This window comes from Gopherus flavomarginatus, chromosome 1, assembly GCF_025201925.1.
Source record: "Gopherus flavomarginatus isolate rGopFla2 chromosome 1, rGopFla2.mat.asm, whole genome shotgun sequence".
NCBI classification, from domain to species: domain Eukaryota; kingdom Metazoa; phylum Chordata; order Testudines; family Testudinidae; genus Gopherus; species Gopherus flavomarginatus.
This window is the reverse complement of record NC_066617.1, coordinates 65,318,979-65,339,532: the sequence shown is the minus strand read 5'-3', so window position 1 is coordinate 65,339,532 and position 20,554 is coordinate 65,318,979. Positions and strand designations below refer to the sequence as shown.

Sequence of the window (20,554 nt, the reverse complement as noted above, 5' to 3'; positions counted from 1 at the left end):
AAAGTTGAACTCAGGGTTAGATAAAATTGCAGTGTTAGAGGGAAAGTGCGATTTGTGTCCAAAATGAACGTACTGTTTTACCATGATAAGGAAACAGTTTTTTCGTTTTAATCTCCCCCCGAGTTAGCAGCTGCCTCAGTATCAGAGGGGTAGCCGTGTTAGTCTGGATCTGTAAAAGCAGCAAAGACTCCTGTGGCACCTTATAGACTAACAGATGTTTTGGAGCATGAGCTTTCATGGGTGAATACCCAATTCTTCAGATGCATGTAGTGGAAATTTCCAGGGGCAGGTATATATATGCTAGCAAGCAAGCTAGAGATAACGAGGTCAGTTCAGTCAGGGAGGATGAGGCCCTGTTCCCAGCAGTTGAGGTGTGAAAACCAAGAGAGGAGAAACTGGTTCTGTAGTTGGCAAGCCATTCACAGTCTTTGTTCAATACTGAGCTGATGGTGTCAAATTTGCAGATGCCTCAGGATTTCCCGGTTTCCACCATGCAATCCTTAATTGCGGGGCTCTTTATTTACTTAAAGGGAACCGTACTCACATAATCACTTTGGCTGGGGCCACATTCTGATGGCTTTACTCAAGCCGACTTTAGGGGGATCACTGATGTCACAAAGTGCGCTCCCAGATCCCTCCGGGCAGGGCGGGCATTCACACCTGTTTTATTACCAGCTTTCTGATTACCCCAACCTGCCCACGATCCTAACCACTCCTCCCTCCTGAAAACATTCCTCAGCGCACCTAAGGCGCCTGCATTGCTGCTGCCGGGGGGTGGGGAGCTGCCGCCCCAACCCCTCCGCTGCCCCTGCCAAGCCTGTGCCAGGAGTTTTTTTGCAGCAGGAGGAGCAGGAAGCTGCTCGGATAAATCACATGACGCAGCCGCCGCCGCTGCCGCTGCTCCTGGGCTTAGTTCAGCGCTCCTCGCACTGGGAGGGGGAACCTGCTGCTGCTGCAGCCAGCGCTCCGCAGCCGCCGCGGCTCCTCGCTCGTCCCTGCTGGTGAATTTCCTGGCCGCTCGCTCCATGCAGCTCCTCCATTGCGGAAGTGTCGCGGGGGCAGCCTGAGGCGCGGCGCGCTGGCCCTGGGTGCGCCCGGCTCCCCGCGCTGGATGGTGCTGCGGGGGCGGCCGGCGGGGGTAACATGCTCACTCGGGTGAAGTCTGCCGTGGCCAATTTCATGGGCGGCATCATGGCTGGCAGCTCGGGCTCGGAGCACGGCGGCGGCTCGGACTTGCCCCTGCGCTTCCCCTACGGGAGACCCGAGTTCCTGGGGCTGTCTGCGGACGAGGTCGAGTGCTCCGCCGACCACATCGCCCGGCCCATCCTCATCCTCAGCAAGGAGACCAAGCGCCTGCCCTGGACCACGGGATACGCCGAGTGAGTACAGCAGCCCCCCCGGCTCGGCCCCCCCCCCGCCCCCAGCCCGGGCAAGGAGTGTCAGCTGGAGGGGCGGTATCGGCGGCGCTCCGGGGAGGTGTGGGGGGCAGCAGAGCACACAGGCTGGTTAGTATGCGGGCACATCAAGGGTAATGCACATCAGCCCCTCACTGCTCCTGCCTCCTTCTCTTCCCGTGCCATGGGGCTAGGGCCCCTGGGGGCCGGCAGCCCTCTACCCCCGACCCCCCCAGGCGTGCCCATCTAGCGGGGATGGTTTCTGCCCCTGCTGCGGGTGGGTGGTGCATGTGTTGAGTTGAGTAGGTCTCTTGCTTGGAGCCTCTCACAGGGCAGGCTGCTTTCTCCCTTCCTGAAGTGAACCCCCTCTTTTGCAAAATAATGTTGTTCTGCTTTTCTCTCTGGGCTGCCCCTTAGGTCACGGGGGCAGAAATTATTACAGACCTTTTAATAACCGAATTTTGGCTAATCCATAATTGGTGCATAAGCGTGTTTGAGTGAGAGGACTATGTTAGGTGGCTATCTCTGGTTGTGTTGCTGGAGAGGATGGGGAACTAGGATTTAACACATCCCTTCCCAGGCCTGTGCAGCTCAGAGCATAACACCAGTGTTTGTCATTGATCACTCCCATTCTAAAAAATTTCCATTCTCCTTCCTCCAACATATTGGCTCTGGGAGCTGGGCTAGGAAGGTGGAATGAAGGAGACTACAGTAGTCCTCTGGTGCTCTTGCGCCCTAGCTCATTTCCTGTATCTCAGACTTCTACACAATCACAATTGATGTTTACAGCTATACTACATACTTAATTTTCCTCAGTCAAAGGATTAAAATGATAAAATGCTCTTCTAAATCCCGGTGGTAATTGCTGGTGACTGAATGTATTGTGAATGCCCGGATAAGGGGGGATTTGATGAAAGTCAGACTTTTGTACTCCTTTGAAAATGACTATCAGCATTGGGTTGCAGCGGGGAAATAAATCAGTTGAGCAGCTTTATGTTTATTGCTGACTTGAATGAAAATATGCACTGACACTAAACTTGATTTAAATAGTTTGTGGAGAAGCTTATTATCAAGGAATGGTGAAGAGACAAGTTCTTGTGCAGCTTCCTTTAGAGCTAGCTGCATTCAAGTACATTTTGTGCTGGCCTAATATCTTCCCTCTGATGCACTGAAGAGGCAAGACTTCCCATTGCAAATATTGTATTGAAGATCCACGTTTAAGAGGGACTTGAGGATCCCAAGCTCTAAATGAATGGAAAGGAAACATACTGTGAAGATATGGACAAGCTGACAAATGAATAGTTCTAGCCACTCACTGCAGCGCCCATAGATCATTGCCTTGAGTTGTATCGTTGCTGTTTATTTTGGAAGGAATTGTGTATCTGTTCAGTAGCCAGTTCCAGTCGTAAGCACAATCAAGGCAAGTGACCTCTTAGGGCCAGTTCTTCAAGAGCAGGACACAAAGTACAGAGCTTGCTTGGATGGGAGGCCCCCATCCCACTGTTCAACAAAGCAACCAGTTACAGAGAGACTTATGTGTTGGTGCATGATTTGGCTCCCGTTGAATTCACTATTAGTTTTACCGTTTGCTTCAGTGGGAGCATGATTGAGGTCTGGAGATTACAAACTGTAAGGCCAACCATGGCAATAGCAATGCATAAATTACAGAAGCTACAAACAATCCAGGAGCTGGGAGAGAGAGATCTTCCTTTCTGTGAGGCTCTGTGTCCTAGGACCTAATGCAATGCCGTGTCTACACTAGAGAGCTTACAGCGGCACAGCTATAAGGTCTCCTGTGAAGCCGCTCTATGCCGACAGAAGAGAGCTCTCCTGTCGACATAATTAAATCATCCCCAACAAGTGGCAGTAACTATGTTGGCAAGAGAAACTGTCTTGCCAACATAGTACTGTCCACACTGGCAATTCTGTTGGTGTAAAGTATATTGATCAGAGGGGTGGTGGGGTTTTTTTTTTCACACTCCCGACACAAGTTATACTGGCAAAAGTGGTAACATAGACATAGTTTTTCTATTACCTTTAAAGACTAACTCTGACAACTTTAGGAGTAGGAACAAGGCCTTAATGAGCAAATATAGCCCTATAAAAAGGTAAAAATGATCTGTTCTAACGTGATTCTAACATGATTGGAAGTGCTAAAATGTAAAATGGGATTTAGAGAATTTTAAGTTTTCTTTCTCCTCATGATTTTAGGGACCATCAAACAACTTCTCTGTGAGCTATCAAAATGGGTGAGGTTTGAATGTTTATAAAACTTTAAATTGTTCTGGTCCTAAAATAATCTGTAACTCAATTGTTCTTTACCAAAGGGGCTAACTGAGGTCCAATGATTCGCTAAAGGACATGGCAAGTCAGTAATGAAGTACGAAATAGATTGTTGTTAGTGGACTAATCACATGTCTGGGAGTCCAACGAAGTTTTAATGTGGAATGAGACTTTCATGAAGGAAAAGTGTGATGCTAGAAAACAAAAGAATAGTGGGACATTGTATTCCTTATATGAATTAATGTTTGCAGATAGCCATTTTCTTTATGGTGGTTGTGATAAGTAAAAGAAGGTCTTCATCTTACCTATATGATTAACACTGCAGAAGTGAAATTTATTTGGTGTGCAGTTCAGTTAACGTGCAGGACCTGTTGGTAGCTATGTGAGAAGAGACAATCCATTAGTTTCGCACAGCTTTTAAGGCCTGATCCAACTCCCACTGAACTCATTGGGAGACATTTATTGACGTAAATGGGTGTTGAATAGGGCCGATTGGGAACTCTTCCACTGCTGAAGAAAGAGAGGGAAAATAGTCTCCTTAGCAAATTTTTCCCCTAATGTTTGTCTCGGAAACAAAATTCTAGAACTTTTGAAATTGTGTTTCACAGTAGAATATCAACATATTATTTACAGAAGCTGTGGTGAAATAAGCAAATGTCAAAATTGCACCATCTTCCCAATGCAAAGCAGGAAAAACAGTCATTACTGAGCAAAGAAAATGGATGTAGGTTCAGGGAATTGTTGTATTACAAAGGAAAACCATGGCAAACTCTTCATGTTTGCCAACTTCACATTTATTTTTTGCAGGGGGTGGAGGCTAACAACTTTGTGGCTTAATCATGACAGGATTTGGTGTTTATATATAAAATGACCTGTTCTTCCCTCAGCTCAACATACAATTTGGTGATAATGGGTGTTATGCCCATATATCAAGGGGAGAAAAGAGATGGCAGAAATTTAAAGTCACCTGGAAAAAGGATAGGAAGGTGGAATGTATTTTTAAAAAAAGTTGATTTGCTTTATTGTAAATAACTAAGTCCTCCTACACTACTTTTTAACATTTGTACTGTAATGGAATATTTTCTTTTCCATAGATATCTCCCATAGTAATTTAATTGAAGGGATATCAGAGGGAAGTCTGCTATCTCTGTGCAGTAACTCATGACATAATATTTGAGGACGTGACTTAGTCCTTGCTTCTCTAGTTTTTGCTCAAGAGGCAAGGCTAGAAAAGACTGTTCTTAACTCCTTTTCCATTGTGTTTTAAACTGCATCTTCTAGATAAAGAATTATCTCTCTGTGATCAACTCGATGCCTTTGTTTCCATATTGGAATTCCTTTACTAACTTCTTTACCGCAATATCTTGTCAGCTCTTTGCATAAACAAGTCCCTACCTAGAAATCAGCAACAATTATGAAAATCTAGGCATGAGCAAAGAAAGCAAATGCACTCTTACTGTGCATGGGATGAAATCAATTTTCCTATTACAGATAGTAGGATCTTTTTAGGTTTCACATAATGTTTGTAACAGACATGGCAGTTTACCTATGGCTCCAGAGGTCCTTTTATTGTTGGCATCCATCTTCAAGGCATCATACAAACTTGAGTCAGCATTTAGAAGCTATTCTGATAGGCTAGAGATCTTTATTTAGATATATATTTTAGTACTGGCTGAACTCAGACTACTGGGACCACAGACAAAATAAGGACTCCAGTCACAAAGATGAAGGAAGGCTTTACTTCAATGATTTCTTCCATAATTGATCCCCAAAGAGATGGGATCTTCATGATCTCTCACTATCTTTGTGACTAAAGTGATAATGGTAACTGCTTGGGTCCCACCATATCTTGCCACAATGAAAGGGTATTTGCTGCCAAGTCTGGAGTTATCTCTTGGAACAGCCCATCCTCCTTTCCCCTTTTCTCTTGCATCTCCCATGTTATCATTTCAGAATGTTTGTATTTCTTTTACAGAAATGTTACAATTTGTTCACAAGTTCACTCATTTGTAAGGATTTGCTACACAACAATTTGTTAAACTCAGCAAAATTAAGTGACAACATTCTAGTTTGTTTCTAATTTTGATTAATAAACTATCCTTAAAATCTGAGATTTGCAGTCTGGTATCATTCTCTATATTCCACATTCAGGTGGAATTGTATAACAATGTGGATACTAGGTAGAGCAAAAAAGAGAGAAAATCCTCAAGAATAAGTATTGTTTCTTCCTGGTATCTGAATATGGGATCTGCAGGGACTTGCTGAGATTTCCTTATTTGCTTATTCACTGAACAGTTGTCTCGTGGAAAATAATCTCCCTTCTAGCTGTTACTTCAGCCAGAAGAATTGACACCTATCAAGCTTTGACAACAGAGCCACCCTTTCTTTAGAATGACAAAAGATAGTTATTTCTTTCAGCTAGACACTTCCTTTATTCCAAAGGTAACTAATAATGTTCATGCAATTTTGTCCATCAAAAAAAACTCTCTCTCAAATCGGTGGTGTTGGTTTGGTTTTTTTCGTTTGTTTTTTTTACTTTATGATGAGAGATGCTCTGACTCACCTGATACATACAGCCCTATCAAACTATCTTAAAGCACTGGTAATTTTAGAATAAACATTATGCCAGTCAAGTATCAGAGGGGTAGCCGTGTTAGTCTGGATCTGTAAAAGCAGCAAAGAGTCCTGTGGCACCTTATAGACTAACAGACGTTTTGGAGCATGAGCTTTCGTGGGTGAATATCCACTTCGTCAGATGCATGTAGTGGAAATTTCCAGGGGCAAGTATATATATGCAGGCAAGCTAGAGATAATGAGGTAATTCAATCAGGGAGGATGAGGCCCTGTTCTAGCAGTTGAGGTGTGAAAACCAAGAGAGGAGAAACTGGTTCTGTAATTGGCATGCCATTCACAATCTTTGTTTAATCCTGAGCTGATGGTGTCAAATTTCCAGATGAACTGAAGCTCAGCAGCTTCTCTTTGAAGTCTGGTCCTGAAGTTTTTTTGCTGCAGGATGGCCACCTTAAGGTCTGCTATTGTGTGGCCAGGGAGATTGAAGTGTTCTCCTACAAGTTTTTGTATATTGCCATTCCTAATATCTGATTTGTGTCCGTTTATCCTTTTCCGTAGCGACTCTCCAGTTTGGCCGATGTACATAGAGGGGCATTGCCGGCATATGATGGCGTATATTACATTGGTGGACGTGCGGGTGAATGAACCGGTGATGATGTGGCTGATCTGGTTAGGTCCTGTGATGGTGTCGCTGGTGTAGATACGTGGGCAGAGTTGGCATCGAGGTTTGTTGCATGAGTTCGTTCCTGAGCTAGAGTTACTATGGTGCAGTGTGCAGTTACGTGTGAGAATATGTTTCAGGTTGGCAGGTTGCCTGTGGGCAAGGACTGGCCTGCCACCCAAGGTCTGTGAAAGTGTGGGATCATTGTCCAGGATGGGTTGTAGATCCCTGATGATGCGTTGGAGAGGTTTTAGCTGGGGACTGTATGTGATGGCCAGTGGAGTCCTGTTCGTTTTTCTTGGGTTTGTCTTGCAGTAGGAGGTTTCTGGGTACACGTCTGGCTCTGTTGATCTATTTCTTTATTTCCTCATGCGGGTATTGTAGTTTTGAGAATGCTTGGTGGAGATTTTGTAGGTGTTGGTCTCCGTCTGAGGGGTTAGAGCAAATGCGGTTGTACCTCAGTGCTTGGCTGTAGACAATGGATCATGTGATGTGCCCGGGATGGAAGCTGGAGGCATGAAGGTAGGCATAGCAGTCGGTAGGTTTTTGGTATAGGGTGGTGGTAATGTGACCATCACTTATTTGCACCGTGGTGTCTAGGAAGTGGACCTCCCGTGTAGATTGGTCCAGGCTGAGGTTGATGGTGGGGTGGAAGCTGTTGAAATTGTGGTGGAATTTTTCCAGAGACTCCATCCCATGGGTCCAGATGATGAAGATGTCATCAATGTAGCATAGGTAGAGAAGGGGCATGAGTGGACGAGAGCTGAGGAAGCGTTGTTCCAGGTCGGCCATAAAAATATTAGCATATTGTGGGGTCATGTGGGTGCCCATAGCTATGCCACTGATCTGGAGATATATATTGTCATCAAATTTGAAATAGTTGTGTGTGAGGATAAAGGCACAGAGCTCAGCAGCCAGTTGTGCTATAGCATCATCAGGGATACTGTTCCTGACTGCTTGTATTCCATCTGTGTGTGGGATGTTCGTGTAGAGAGCCTCTACATCCATGGTGGCTAGGATGGTGTTTTCTGGAAGGTCACCAATGCATTGTAGTTTCCTCAGGAAATCAGTGGTGTCACGGAGATAGCTGGGAGTGCTGGTGGCATAGGGTCTGAGTAGAGAGTCCACATATCCAGACAGTCCTTCAGTGAGAGTGCCAATGCCCGAGATGATGGGGCGTCCAGGATTTCCGGGTTTGTGGATCTTGGGTAGTAGATAAAATAACCCTGGTCGGGGCTCTAAGGGTACGTTGATTTGTTCCGGTGTTAGTGTAAGGAGTGTCCTGAGTAGATGTTGCAGTTTCTTAGTGTATTCCTCAGTGGGATCTGAGGGAAGTGGCCTGTAGAATTTGGTGTTGGAGAATTGTCTGGTAGCCTCCTTTTGGTAGTCAGACCTGTTCATGATGACAACAGCACCTCCTTTATCAGCCTCTTTGATGATGATGTCTGGGTGGTTTCTGAGGCTGTGGATGGCATTGCATTCTGCACGACTTAGGTTATGAGGCAAGCGATGCTGTTTTTCCACAGTTTCTGCCTGTGCACGCCAGTGTTTCTTTGGTATAACACCACTGACTTCTGTTGATTTTTTACATCAAGGATTAATATATTTTTATCAACAATTCAAGATACAATTTCTTTTTTCCCAGATGTACTGTACCTCTAATGAAAAAGACTAATTGTTTTAAATACACTTGCTCTTCTCTACCTAACATGCCTTCTTTCTTTTTTTTTGAGAAGTGGTCAGCTTGAGCATGGAAAAGTTGCAATTTGACATTTAGCCATCTGACGTTTTGCAAAGTACCTTCTGTTTTCCTGAGTGTTGGGCCATTCTCAAGAGGCATTAGGTCTGTCCTCTTGATGGCTTTACATTCTGCCATACATAACTTGTCTGTTGGTCTTTTGCTTATTTAGATTACTCTGTTAATAGGAGGGAAGCTCACTGTGAAGTTATTCCTATTTTCTTACAGCAGTTTCCTCAATGTACACTGCTTTCCCATCATCCTCTTCTCAAGAGAATGTGTGCTGACTCTGCTTTCAGCCTTGTTTCATGCTTGCTAAACAGACTAATGAACTAAGGCTACTAAAATAACTTTATAATTTTAGAATTGTAGGATTCAGCTAAATAACTGATTGACACTCAGTGGTGTCTTAGCTGTGCCCATAGCTAACCTAGACAACTACACGTTCCAATCACGTTTACTCTCATCCTTCCTCCTCCATTCCCTTCATTTGTTTTACAGTCTGTTGTTGTCTTAAAGTAAATCAGAAACTCTTTAGGACAGAGGTGTTTCTTCTGTTTTTGTTTGTATGGGGCCTTGGTGCTGGTTAGGGTTTGGGGGCTAACCTGTAATACAGTGATAAAGGTCAGTCCACTTTCTTTTACTCCAGAATATATTTAGGGCTAACAAACTTTTCTTGGACTTACTGGGGAATAGCCCAGCTAGTTGTGCTGAAGAAATTTCATTCAATAAATAATCAAGCACTTTCCCATACTAAGAAATTGTTCTTTAACAGATTTGACAGTAAAACAATGCTCTAGTTCTACTCCAACTGGATTAAATGCTAACATGTATTTCTTGTAGCTCAAAACTCTGTGCTATAATTTCTTTTGTAAATTAATAAGAGTCTAAGTGATGAGGTCCCAGCCAGTCTTGTCTGGCCACCTTATTTCCTCATTTCTCAGTATCTCGCCTTCCTACGATCTCTCTGAGAAACTCCTGTAGATGCCCCTTCAAAGTATTCAACGGTTGTCTTTGATACTGTTCTGAACTGGACTATCTATGACCATATGCAAAAAGCAAATTTTGCCTTAACTCCTTTCTAAATTGTGCTTTGATCTCTGCTGTTTGTTTGAATAGTTGGGTAAGGTTTTTGGGGTGTGTGTGTGTGTATTTCCTTAATAGCGTTGAAACACTGATGACTTCTTATCCCAACGGTGCTCTTCTTTTTTGATGAAACACATGTCCAGTGTTTTCAGGCTCTTTTCATAATGTTTCACTTTAGATGTCTTTCAATATTACATCTTTTCTGCACTGCAGGCTGCACTAGCAATTACATTTTCTCTGCGATGTGGTGATCACTGACCCATAATGGATGTAGAGCTCTAGGTGAAGTATTGTGTAACTGTTGCCTTATACAACATCATTATAATGCCACGTTGTTACAGCAATAATATTTTGGAAACAGGGAAGAAAAACAGGATATGTTTTTTTTTTCTTGATGTGCTGGTCCTTTTCTTAAGCTGATGACATTGCAAGTAATTTTCTTACTGTATTACTTACTCAGATTCATTGCCTTTAAGCTGGATGTACAAGAATGTTGCTTGAAAGACTAAAGATCAAAATATAAAGACTGAAAGTGCCAGCCCAAAGTTTCTAACTTCTGAGACAAGATAGTGGAGATATGTTGTACAGGAATGACTTGAATTACCCTTCATATGATAATACTTAGGATCTTAACATTACATTAAGCCTTGTAACAACCCTCTGAGGTAGGCAAGTACTATTATTTCAACCATGCCAATGGGTAAACTGAGGCACTGAGGTTCTTACTTGCCTATGATTGATGGAAGAGCCTGGAATAGAACCTATAAGTCCTGACTCCCAGTCCCTTGTTCTAACCCCCAGACCATACTGTTAACAGGAGATAACACAGCAGTTGTGCTCATGTGAATTAAAAGTAGTTTATCATTTCTGGGAGCTGCTGTTTTCAGTAGTCAGTTAGGAGCTTGACTCATGTTCCCACTGTAAACAGGTTTCTTATAGGCTGTGCTAATTCTGCTCTATGTGATTTCAGTAAGAAGTACGTATGGTAAAAGAAGAACTCTGAAACAAGCCTCCTGCTCTTGTTCTCCTGGCCTCTCTCTAATCAGGGATGAACACGCACGAAGTTGAATTTCAGTATTTAATTTAAATTCTAGAGAACAATGAATTCTTGGTTTCCTTCTTTAGTTGAGAGCAGTAGTGTGTGGCCTGGTAAGTTACTTTAAAATTCAGATCCTCTGGGTATGTGGTCTTCTTATGTAATGTGATATATTAAGCTTCTCTTCAAGCCCATATACCTTCACCCTCCTGCAAAACAGACTACAGAAATGACATATTTACAAGGGCTTTAGAAATTCCACTCCTCCCATGAGAGCTAGCACTTAACATTTGTGTAATGCCTTTAATCTGCCAAGTGCTTTGCAAATATTAATTTATTTTCAAAGCAATCTGGGGAAGGGTGTGTTTAGGTTAATATTTCAATTTCACAGGTGAAGAAATTGAGGCAGAGAGGTTGAGACCTGCAAAGGGTATGAGCACTGGAAGTGGGTCTCGGGAGTTCCTGGCTCTCAGCCTTCTGCTTAGACCAGTGCTTTCCACGCCTTTGGGCAGTTGGCTTTTGCAGCACAATTTTTGTCATTTTCGGAACTAAAGGGAGTAAGGTAAATCATTTGTCTTAACATTTTCATTATTGTGTAGTGTGAATGCATGCAGTTCTGAAGGAAACAAGATAGGAATGCAATCCCTGAACTGTGTTAATTGCCCATCTACAGCTGGAATGCTGGAGCTAGGACTACTTATGAAATTCAGAATGAAGTTGTAAAGTCTAGATTGAAGAGAGAAGGTCTAGAGCAGCAATCCAGGATTGCTGAACTATAGTAAGAACTGTATCCTAGGAGATCGTATGGTTTCATGGAATTAAAGAAAAGAGAAAAGAACTGTCATCTGAGAATCCAGTGCAACTCATTTCAGTTGTTTAGCATGTGTTTCCTAGTTCACTGTAATTTTCATTCTTCTTTTCCACACTGAGGCTTCCTTCACTAGCTGAATTCTGTGAAGCTCTGGCATTGATAACCAATCTGGGAGGAGGAGTGCCACCCTATTACCATCTCTATAATTGGTAGGAATGAAGCAGATCTGGTGCAAAACTGTGTTACTCTGTTGTCTGTCCCTGTTGTTTAGAAAGAACAGTCTGCCAGTTTCACTCTGAGATAATGTCAGTTTCTTATTAACTCCAGTGGACACATCTGCAGGATAAGAAACACTGTCAAATGCTTTGGGCTCAAACTTTGATTCAATGTTCCTTCAAAAGAATTATATTCTGGTAGAGGAAGATCCCAGATCCCAATATGTTTTATTTTTAATTCTCATTTTACCATTGAGATATTTATAGCAGCCTCCAATAACTGTTGCTTTGGAAGAACCAATACAAAATGATCTGTGCTTTTTGGTTCCTTCTATGTGTCCCTGTGCTGTTAAGGTCCCTTTGCAGAATCTGGTTTACTTACTCCATCTGCACATTGGTCTGTGGATGATATGCAGAGGAGGTGAAGAGTTCTACCCCCAAGAGTTTGAAGCGCTCTCATCAGAAACAGGAGACGCACTGTGGGCCTTGATTCAACACAATGCCTGCTGGTAGTCTGTGGAGCTAGAAGATGTGCTCAAGAAAGAGGCAAGCAGTTTCCAGAGTGATGAGAACCATGCAGGAGGGGTAATGTGTGCAGTCTTGCTCAGGAGATCAACAGAGAGTGGGGCTGTTCTAATATGAAATCCAGGGCTGAGGCTGGGTAGGGGCTGAAGGAGGGGCTGAAAGAGACCAAACGCCCTTCCTCAAAGATTCTTGGTCTAGGAACACAGGTTGCAGGAGTCAGTGCATTTCCTAACATATGACTATATTCATGGCCACCAGAAATTTTTCAATCCTGGTTTTAGTTTGGCTGAATTGGCGTGTGAGCCAGGAATCATGACATAGTTTGAGAACCTTGAGTCTAGGCTAGCCGTCTGAAACATAAATGCAGTGTGTCTGGTGGAGAATTCCATAGTGTAACTGAAACTCTGAATCCTGTTGAGTGCCCGCATCATCTAGGGTCTGGGTGGCAAAAGTGTCGTGAGGCAGCAGGAATTGAATGAGGCACATTTAGATTCCTGTCCACTGTTCCAAAGACAAACTTGAATAGCTTAAGTAGGGTGGAAAATGGTATCTCACATAATGTAACTTGGCCAGTTCATGCTTGCAGGACAGGACATCTGTCTTCCCATTTCTCATATGTGGCTGATATGTTACAACTAAATCAAATTGGGCAAAGAAAAGGGATCTGGCATTGGTTTAGGTTTCAGGCCATACTCCAAATTTTTGTGATCCATTAAGGATCTGAACTGGGGATTGAGATTCTTCAAGAAGGCAATGCCACTCCTGAAAAGTTGTCTTAATTTCAAGCAGCTCCTTGTCCCAGATGTCATAGTTCCGCTTGGCTGGGTTTGTCTTTCTGGTGCAACCCAGAGCAGTGAGAGGTTGTCACTGCTTGTCCTTTAACCCTGCATCCCTTAAACTACTCTGCTTCCGTAGCTCCCTGTCTGGATTCTCCTAGCCAGCACACAAGCATGTGTATCTGTATCTGTGAGTTAGGCAGCCCTGGTTCAGCAACTCTAACACCAGCAGAGTTACACCCCAGCTACACTCTGGTCTCCACCAACCTCGGTTACACTAGCCAAGTGACCCCAAAACCATCTGTGCCCAAACTTCCCCCAAACCATTAGCCCTGAAATATCCAGTCCTCTCCTGGAACACTTTAGAGAAGTAATAAGGTCTGTTGTTGGTTTAAAGAGACAAAAGCACAGTAGTTTATTGCTTTAACTGGAGTTAGTAATCACTTCAAACACATTTGATTTAGCTTAAAACAAATTTATTAACAAAAGAGAGAGATTTTAAGTGAGTTCAGGCATAAGAGATAAAAGTTAGAAATGGTTACAAGCAAATAAAAGTGAAAAGGGGCTTACTAGTGATGAAGACTCACCTTGAACCAAGACTGTGCAAGGGCACAGGTCACAGTGAGTCAGGAACCAGAAGTCCAAGCCAAGGGTGAGAGCCAGAGTCAGGAACCACACAGGAGAGCAGGGCTGGAGAGGACGAGGCAGGACAGAAGCGGGGCTGGGAACAAGACAGAATGAGGCTAGAGCCAGGCTAGGAGCAGAGCAGGTACAGGAGAGATTGTAGCTGAGGGCATGTGCACTGAGCAGGCAGAGATCAGTTGCTGCTGGGTTTAGGAACAGGTCTGCTGACTTCCTCCTTCCAGCAAGACGGCTGACCATCCCTTTGGTTAGGCTCTCCCACGAAATCCGAAGTGTTTGGTTCATTTGTCCCTCCTTCCAGCAAGACGGCTGACCATCCCCTTGGTTAGGCTCTCCCATGAAATCCAAAGTGTTTGGTTCATTTGTCGTCTTAGGTGAAAGAAAACTTCGGGTTGTTTTGCCTGTCTCTTTATAGTCCCATGTACCTTTTGAAATTGATTCTTCTGAAGGGTACCCCAGATAAAGTTCATTAGTTTATTCTGAGTAGAAGAGCTGCGATGTCAGGAAAAAAAGGCTCTTTGCTGGTTCGTCCCATGCTGGTTGTTGCTACTATGCAAATTATTCTCGTGCTGCAGCCTCTGATACAAATGAATAGCCCATTGAATTTGGGCTACCCCTGGTTTGAGGTGTCAGCCTCTTTGATTTGTCTGGAGGAAATCTGTTTATCAACTCCCCATGACATGCCTGGTTTAAGCAGATTTTAAAGCACACTATTAATGAGCACCCATAATTTCTCATTCAGCATTGTTACATGTATTTTAAATATTATTGCCCAGTGTGGTTTTAGTTTTCAGATATCACACAATGCATATTTTGTACAAAAATCATTGCAGTAGTGTGTAAGGTGTGAATACAATGGTGCCTATGGTCACAGTTCTGATGGCCGGTCATGAATCTTAATACTTAGGTCAATAAGTGATTCCAGGCTGGCTGGGAGTTCTGCCCTCACCAGTTCATCACGTTCAGGCTGAGCCAGAGGTTGTAGCACTGAGTAGCCTCATTTCATTCAGTGTCCATCACAAGGTTCTGAAAGTCTGCAGCATAGCTGGCTATCCTCTGGACTCTCTGCCGCAGGACCTGCCGTGCGGCCTTGGCTGTGTGCATGCAGTTCAGGTAATCAAAAACAACCAACATGGCACAGGCACGCTCCTCAAACTGGCCCAGAAGAGGACTAGTCTTCTCAAGCCAAGAAGGCCCATGCCACTGCTTCTCCTGGCAGGGTTGGTGGGAACAGGAGCCACTGATGGTTCAGAAAACCCATGGTTGACAAAACTGGGCATGTTTAATCTTGAGAAAAGAAGACTGGGGGTGACCTGATAAGCCTTCCAATCTGTTAAGGGCTGTTATAAAGAGGCTGGTGGCCAACTGTTCTTCATGTGCCTTGAGTGTAGGACAAGAAGCAATGGGCTTAATCTGCAGCAAGGGAGGTTAAGTTAGATATTAGGAAAAACTTTCTAACTATTAGGGTAAGTAAGGTCCAGAATAGGCTTCCAAGGGAGGTTGTGGTGTCCCCGTCATTTTAAAACTTTAAAAAACAAGTTGGACAAACATCTGTCAAGGATGGTCTATGTTTACGTGGCCCTGTCACAGTGCAGGGGGCTGGACTTGATGGCCTCTCAAAGTCCCGTCCAGCCCTTCATTTCTATGATTCTATGAGGGGAATGAACAGTCGGTGGTGTAGTGTTTACCCATGAGGCTGCAGTCTGTGCCTGCAGGGTGCTAAATTGAGTTGATAGACTCTGCAGGAGCTTCATTAATTCTGTCATGGGGATGTGGACCCTTGTGGGGTACACTCTGGCAGCAGAGCCTGCTTTTATCCCTTATGGGCTGCTCAAACTGTCAGGCACAGGGACATGGGCAGTCAGGCCTAGTGGCTGGAGCAAGGGCACAGGTCACAGTGAGTCAGGAACCAGAAATCCAAGCCAAGGGTGAGAGCCAGAGTCAGGAACCATGCTGGAGGGGACTAGGCAGGACAGAAGCAGGGCTGGGAACAAGACAGGATGAGGGCTGGAGCCAGGCTAGGAGCAGAGCAGGTACAGGAGAGATTGTAGCTGAGGACATGTGCACTGAGCAGGCAGAGACCCAGTTGCTGCTGGGTTTAGAACAGGCCTGCTGACTTCCTCAGCCATCAGTGGTCAAGCAGGTGGCTGTTCTGCGGCTCCGTTGTTCTCATGGGCTGCTTGGAGACTAGGCAGGTACAACTGCAAGTCCTTGTTCCTGACAATATACAGATCTTTCTAAGTGGTGGTACCCCTCGGGAGATGTTGTTATAACCTGAGTGAATTTGATGAATCTCTCCCTCTCTTGTGAGTTTCTGAAGGGCTTGGGTCCTCTCCCCATCCTCCCCCATGGAATTACATACAATCCCTGGCCCAAAATGGTACGTACATTTAATATAGTAAGATCTCCCAAAGATATTCCAGGAAACTGCTGGATTTGTCTTACAGATCTTTTAGAAAAACATCTGATCTTGATTTGAAAATTGCCAGTGATGGAGAAGCCACCACAACTGTTGGTACAGAATTCCAGTAGTTAATGACCCTGACTTATGCTCCTAAATCCTTTAGTTCTAACTCTGAGGACCAATTCTTGCAAATTTTGACCTAAATTAATTTACTAAGGTCACAGAAGAAATGTGACTGGTGATAGAACCTAGCTGTTCTGACTCTTAGTCAAATCATACCAGATGTTAAACTTAAAAGTAAATTCTATAGAATTGGTGTTTTATTCCAATACATCCATATGTCAGTGGACTGCCATGAGCAGTACAGGCCATGGTCCTGCAGTTCTTTGCAGGCACACAGACTGAGCCCATGTGGGTCACGACTTGAGTCACATGAGTCCCCACTTGTACCTTCCACCAAGAGAAGTTGGGCCAATAAAATATATTATCTCACCCATCTTCTCTCTCTCAAATGTTTATATCGCAATCTGCATATATTGGTCGTACGCTTTGTTTTTATGGTACCTCGCTATCTTCTCCTTGAGCACATTGAGTCTGTTGCTGATCTGCTACATGTTGGTGCAAATCCTAATAACTCCATTGGTTTCAGTGAAATTACCAAGGTTTTACACCAGTGTAACTGAGATCTGAATCAGAGTTCCCTAAATTATTGGTTATGAACACTTTTAAATAGCATGAAAATGGTGCTTGGTCTCAGTGCTACCATTACACAGCTGATATTTCAGGGATATGTATCATTTGGACTGAAATTTGGTGTAAGATCTCAACCCAGAATTTTATTTAAGCTAAATTTTATTTTCCTTGAGTTAGATATTTGTAAGTGGTATGTGGCAAGAGGAGGCAGTGGTTAAATAAACTACAGTTGGACTGAGTGCTATAGATAAGTTCAGAATAGTTTCCGTTCTAACCCCCGTCTTCAAATTTGTCATAACTTTTTGAAACCTTTGTTTTTCAGAAGTTTTCCATGTCTGGTTTCTGCCCAGAGCTAAAATTTATATAAAATCAAATTTTGAGCATTTAATAATGCAGCTGGGTCACTGTATAAATGTTCTTTGTATGGAATATGTCCTTGGATTCAGACGTTGACAGTTCTATAACTTAAGAACTATTGATAACAAAGTTAAATCATGCCAGTGATCATTGTTCATATAATCATGAGTTAATTCATAAAGTTTGTGAAAGCTGTTAGATGGATGAGCGACTTTGGAATTCTTGAAGTGGCTGCAGTAACTGTTTCTGTAACACACTAAAGTTCCCTGGTACCAAATATAAGAGTGCTGGAATCTGGTGAATGCCAGGTTCTTGTTAGCTCTTTTCCTCCTGCTCATATGTTTGGGAGAATGCTCTGAACAATGGGCTGCTGAATTTCATTCCTCTCAAGAAAATCTTTGAGATCCATGACCTAAAATACCTTTGCAGAACAACCTTTCCAAAATGTACGCTGAAACGCACCTTCTTTCAGATGGCGTCTCCCTCCAATTTACTCCTCATTGTCTGTTTAAGGGCTCTTTACTCCTTACTAAAAGCACAGAACCCACAAGTACTTCTCGGTGGATTGCTTCAGCATCCCCCTAATCCCCTAAAATGCTAGGTCTGAAGATAATTCTATTACTTATTAAGAAACTAATGTCTGACAGAATGCAGCTGGCATGTTAAAATGTGGGAAGTTTCATATCTCTAACTTCAGTACTTTTTTAAAAAAGCAGTTCTAGGCTAATATGATTAGCTATAATCCTGTTCCTCACTTGCTCTCAAAAAAAATTTGATTTATAATTCACAAGTTATGAAATAGCCCAAGTGCTTTTATGTATAGTGAGTGAATTATTTTGAAATTCAGCTGATTCAGCCTTGAATATACACTATTAGCTACAGTGGGAAATAAGAACCCTTGGAACCCACAGTATGCCATAGTATTGTTACTCAGCATAATGTACATTATTCTGTTTTTTTTTCAGCTTTCTAAATGGAAATGCAAGAACAGTGTAAAACTTTGAATAGAGGGAATTCCCAAACACTCAACATGAATGAGAAACAATTTATGCACCAGCTGTGATTGCTCCATAAATATTAGTGGGTCCAAAGGTTGCTATGTACATTGATAGCAATAATTTAGTAGCAAATAGGATCCTATTTATTGTCGGTGCGGTGGTATGTTAATCCTTTTCAGGGAAAATGTAGTATTTTTATTGAGATCTGTCCCTATTAAATTTAGCAATTTCTGGTACACAAAGTAAATGGGGGAAATATTTTCCATTGATGCACATACTATTCACAATTATGCTAATTAGCATGTATGAAACCATATGTTTGCATATCAAAGGCAAATGTGCTTCTTTTTGTGGAAACATGACATAATAAAGGGCTAAAGGGAGTAGTAAACCAACATACCAGAGATAGGGAGGGAGACTGAGAGTCAAAGGTGAGGAATGGTTTAAAAACTGCGCCAGTATTCCTGTGTGCAAGCAACACTAGTGTGCAGAATTGATTAATAACATATTTAGAAGTTGTCATCTTATGATCTTTATGGCAAGGATTGTCTTTTGATTGTGTGTGTGTTGTGCCTCTCACAATCAAGGGTCTTGGTCTTTAGATGCTACCATTCTGTAATAATAAAGAGCTTTACAAAGGTTAAATAATGCTCATGATATCCCTGTGAGATAGGGAAAGATATCTTATCCCCCATTTCACAGATGGGGAAACTGAGACAGGTTATCACCTGCTCAGAGCCACACAGAAGCAGTATTAGGGCTGGGATTAGAATCTGGGAGTGTTTTGGCTCCAAGTCCTGTGCTTCAATTTACGGTGCTTTCCCATGAGATTGAATTTCAGTTTGTGTTTGCAGAAGGCAGGGATGAGGTGATCAACAAGAGAGAGAAAAGATGTGGAAGCTTGCAGAAAACTTCCCTTTGTGTAAAAGGACTGACTAACTTGGAAATTAATTGAATAATATTTAGCTTCAAGATTAGTCAAAGACTTTAGGATTTTATCGTGTGAAGTAATCTATATACTGGATAGATTGAAAAGATTGCATTAGTTCCTTTTTAAGCAATACCTTGTGTTGCTGTAGAGTGATCCACAATTTTAGCTGGGGAGAATTATTATTATTTATTATCCTTCTTCTCCCCTCCCCCTCAATTTCCTAGGGGTACGACTCCAACAAAATTGTGATATCAGGTTGTGCCTGTCTCTGGAGGCGGAGGGAGAATAGAGATTCCAATTAAAAGATTATATAGACACAAGCTGTATTATCACTTTTGGGAAAACTCTGTGGGGCTAGAGAGGGGAATGATTAGTTGGAAGCAACTGGAATTAATTTTGCCCAATATTTGTCATAGGCTACAACTTCAAGATCCACAACATTGATTCCAATGCAAGAAGAGACATTGCTGGTGCAGAGAGCATAACATTAATTGAAGACTCTCATACACTTAGAACAATGTATTTCAATATTAACCACATAAAAGGGCTGGGTTAAGGTTGCATTTTTGGGAGGTACTTTGATTTTACTGCATTTACAAATTAACTGTAATCTAGTAAGAATTAATAGTTGCTTACAACATTAACAGGGAATTTCGAGGTGCTTGTTTTCTAACTGGAACATTCCTTCAAAGCCTTTTTTTCAAAGTAATTGTAGAAAACTAGTTTTAGGACTGGATAAGGGCTGCAATTTAAACAACCACTATATAACATCTCTCTGATCACATCTTAAGAGAAGCCTGTCTAATAACTAAAACTCAGGTTTTTGAATGTCCTTAAAATGTATTTTACTGTCTGGGGAAACAACAATAAGGGAAAGTAGAGACCTGCGTACGAGGATTATTTCAATAATTTCAGGCCAACATATTTAGTGGTTGAAGTAACAAGGAAGTGGCAGTGCTGTCTGTGCTTCCATTCTGTCTCGTAGTTCCATGTGATGTGGTGGCATATATACAAAGGAGCTGAGCAGCTCAATCCAATAGAGAATTGGTTCTCTCAAAGATCTGAATAGCATGAGTTCCCCTTTACATTCACATGACCTTCTCCATCAAGGTTTAAACGTACATCTGCAGTGGGTGACATTAAAACCTTAACAGTTGTTGCCTGGCAGTAGTTAAACTTACTGCAGTATTTCTAGTTTTTTCCCTTTCTGACTATATGGAATACCATAAGGACTCTGGCAGTAGTACACAAGTACTCTGATAAATACTACAGAGTAATAGAAATCCATTTTTTACACATTATTCTCTGTATATACTCTGAATGGCTTCTTTAAAGGAAAAGGTTCTATAATCTAACTTTTTTTGAGAATGTTAGCAAAATAGTGGATACAAAAGAACTGTTAAGTTTCCTTATTAGTCAAAAAAAATTGTATT

The 20,554-nt window shown here is 42.6% G+C and overlaps 1 protein-coding gene across 1 annotated transcript in view; it reads left to right on the top strand.

The window, feature by feature from the left end:
• The first annotated feature begins 779 nt into the window (after positions 1-779).
• The window catches only part of PPM1H (protein phosphatase, Mg2+/Mn2+ dependent 1H), a 215,571-nt gene continuing 195,796 nt past the window's right edge, over positions 780-20,554 (top strand). The window contains exon 1 of the mRNA XM_050923794.1: positions 780-1,379. Coding sequence (XP_050779751.1) covers positions 1,144-1,379 — 236 coding nt within the window. The 5' untranslated portion in view covers positions 780-1,143. The remainder of the gene's footprint in view (positions 1,380-20,554) is intronic.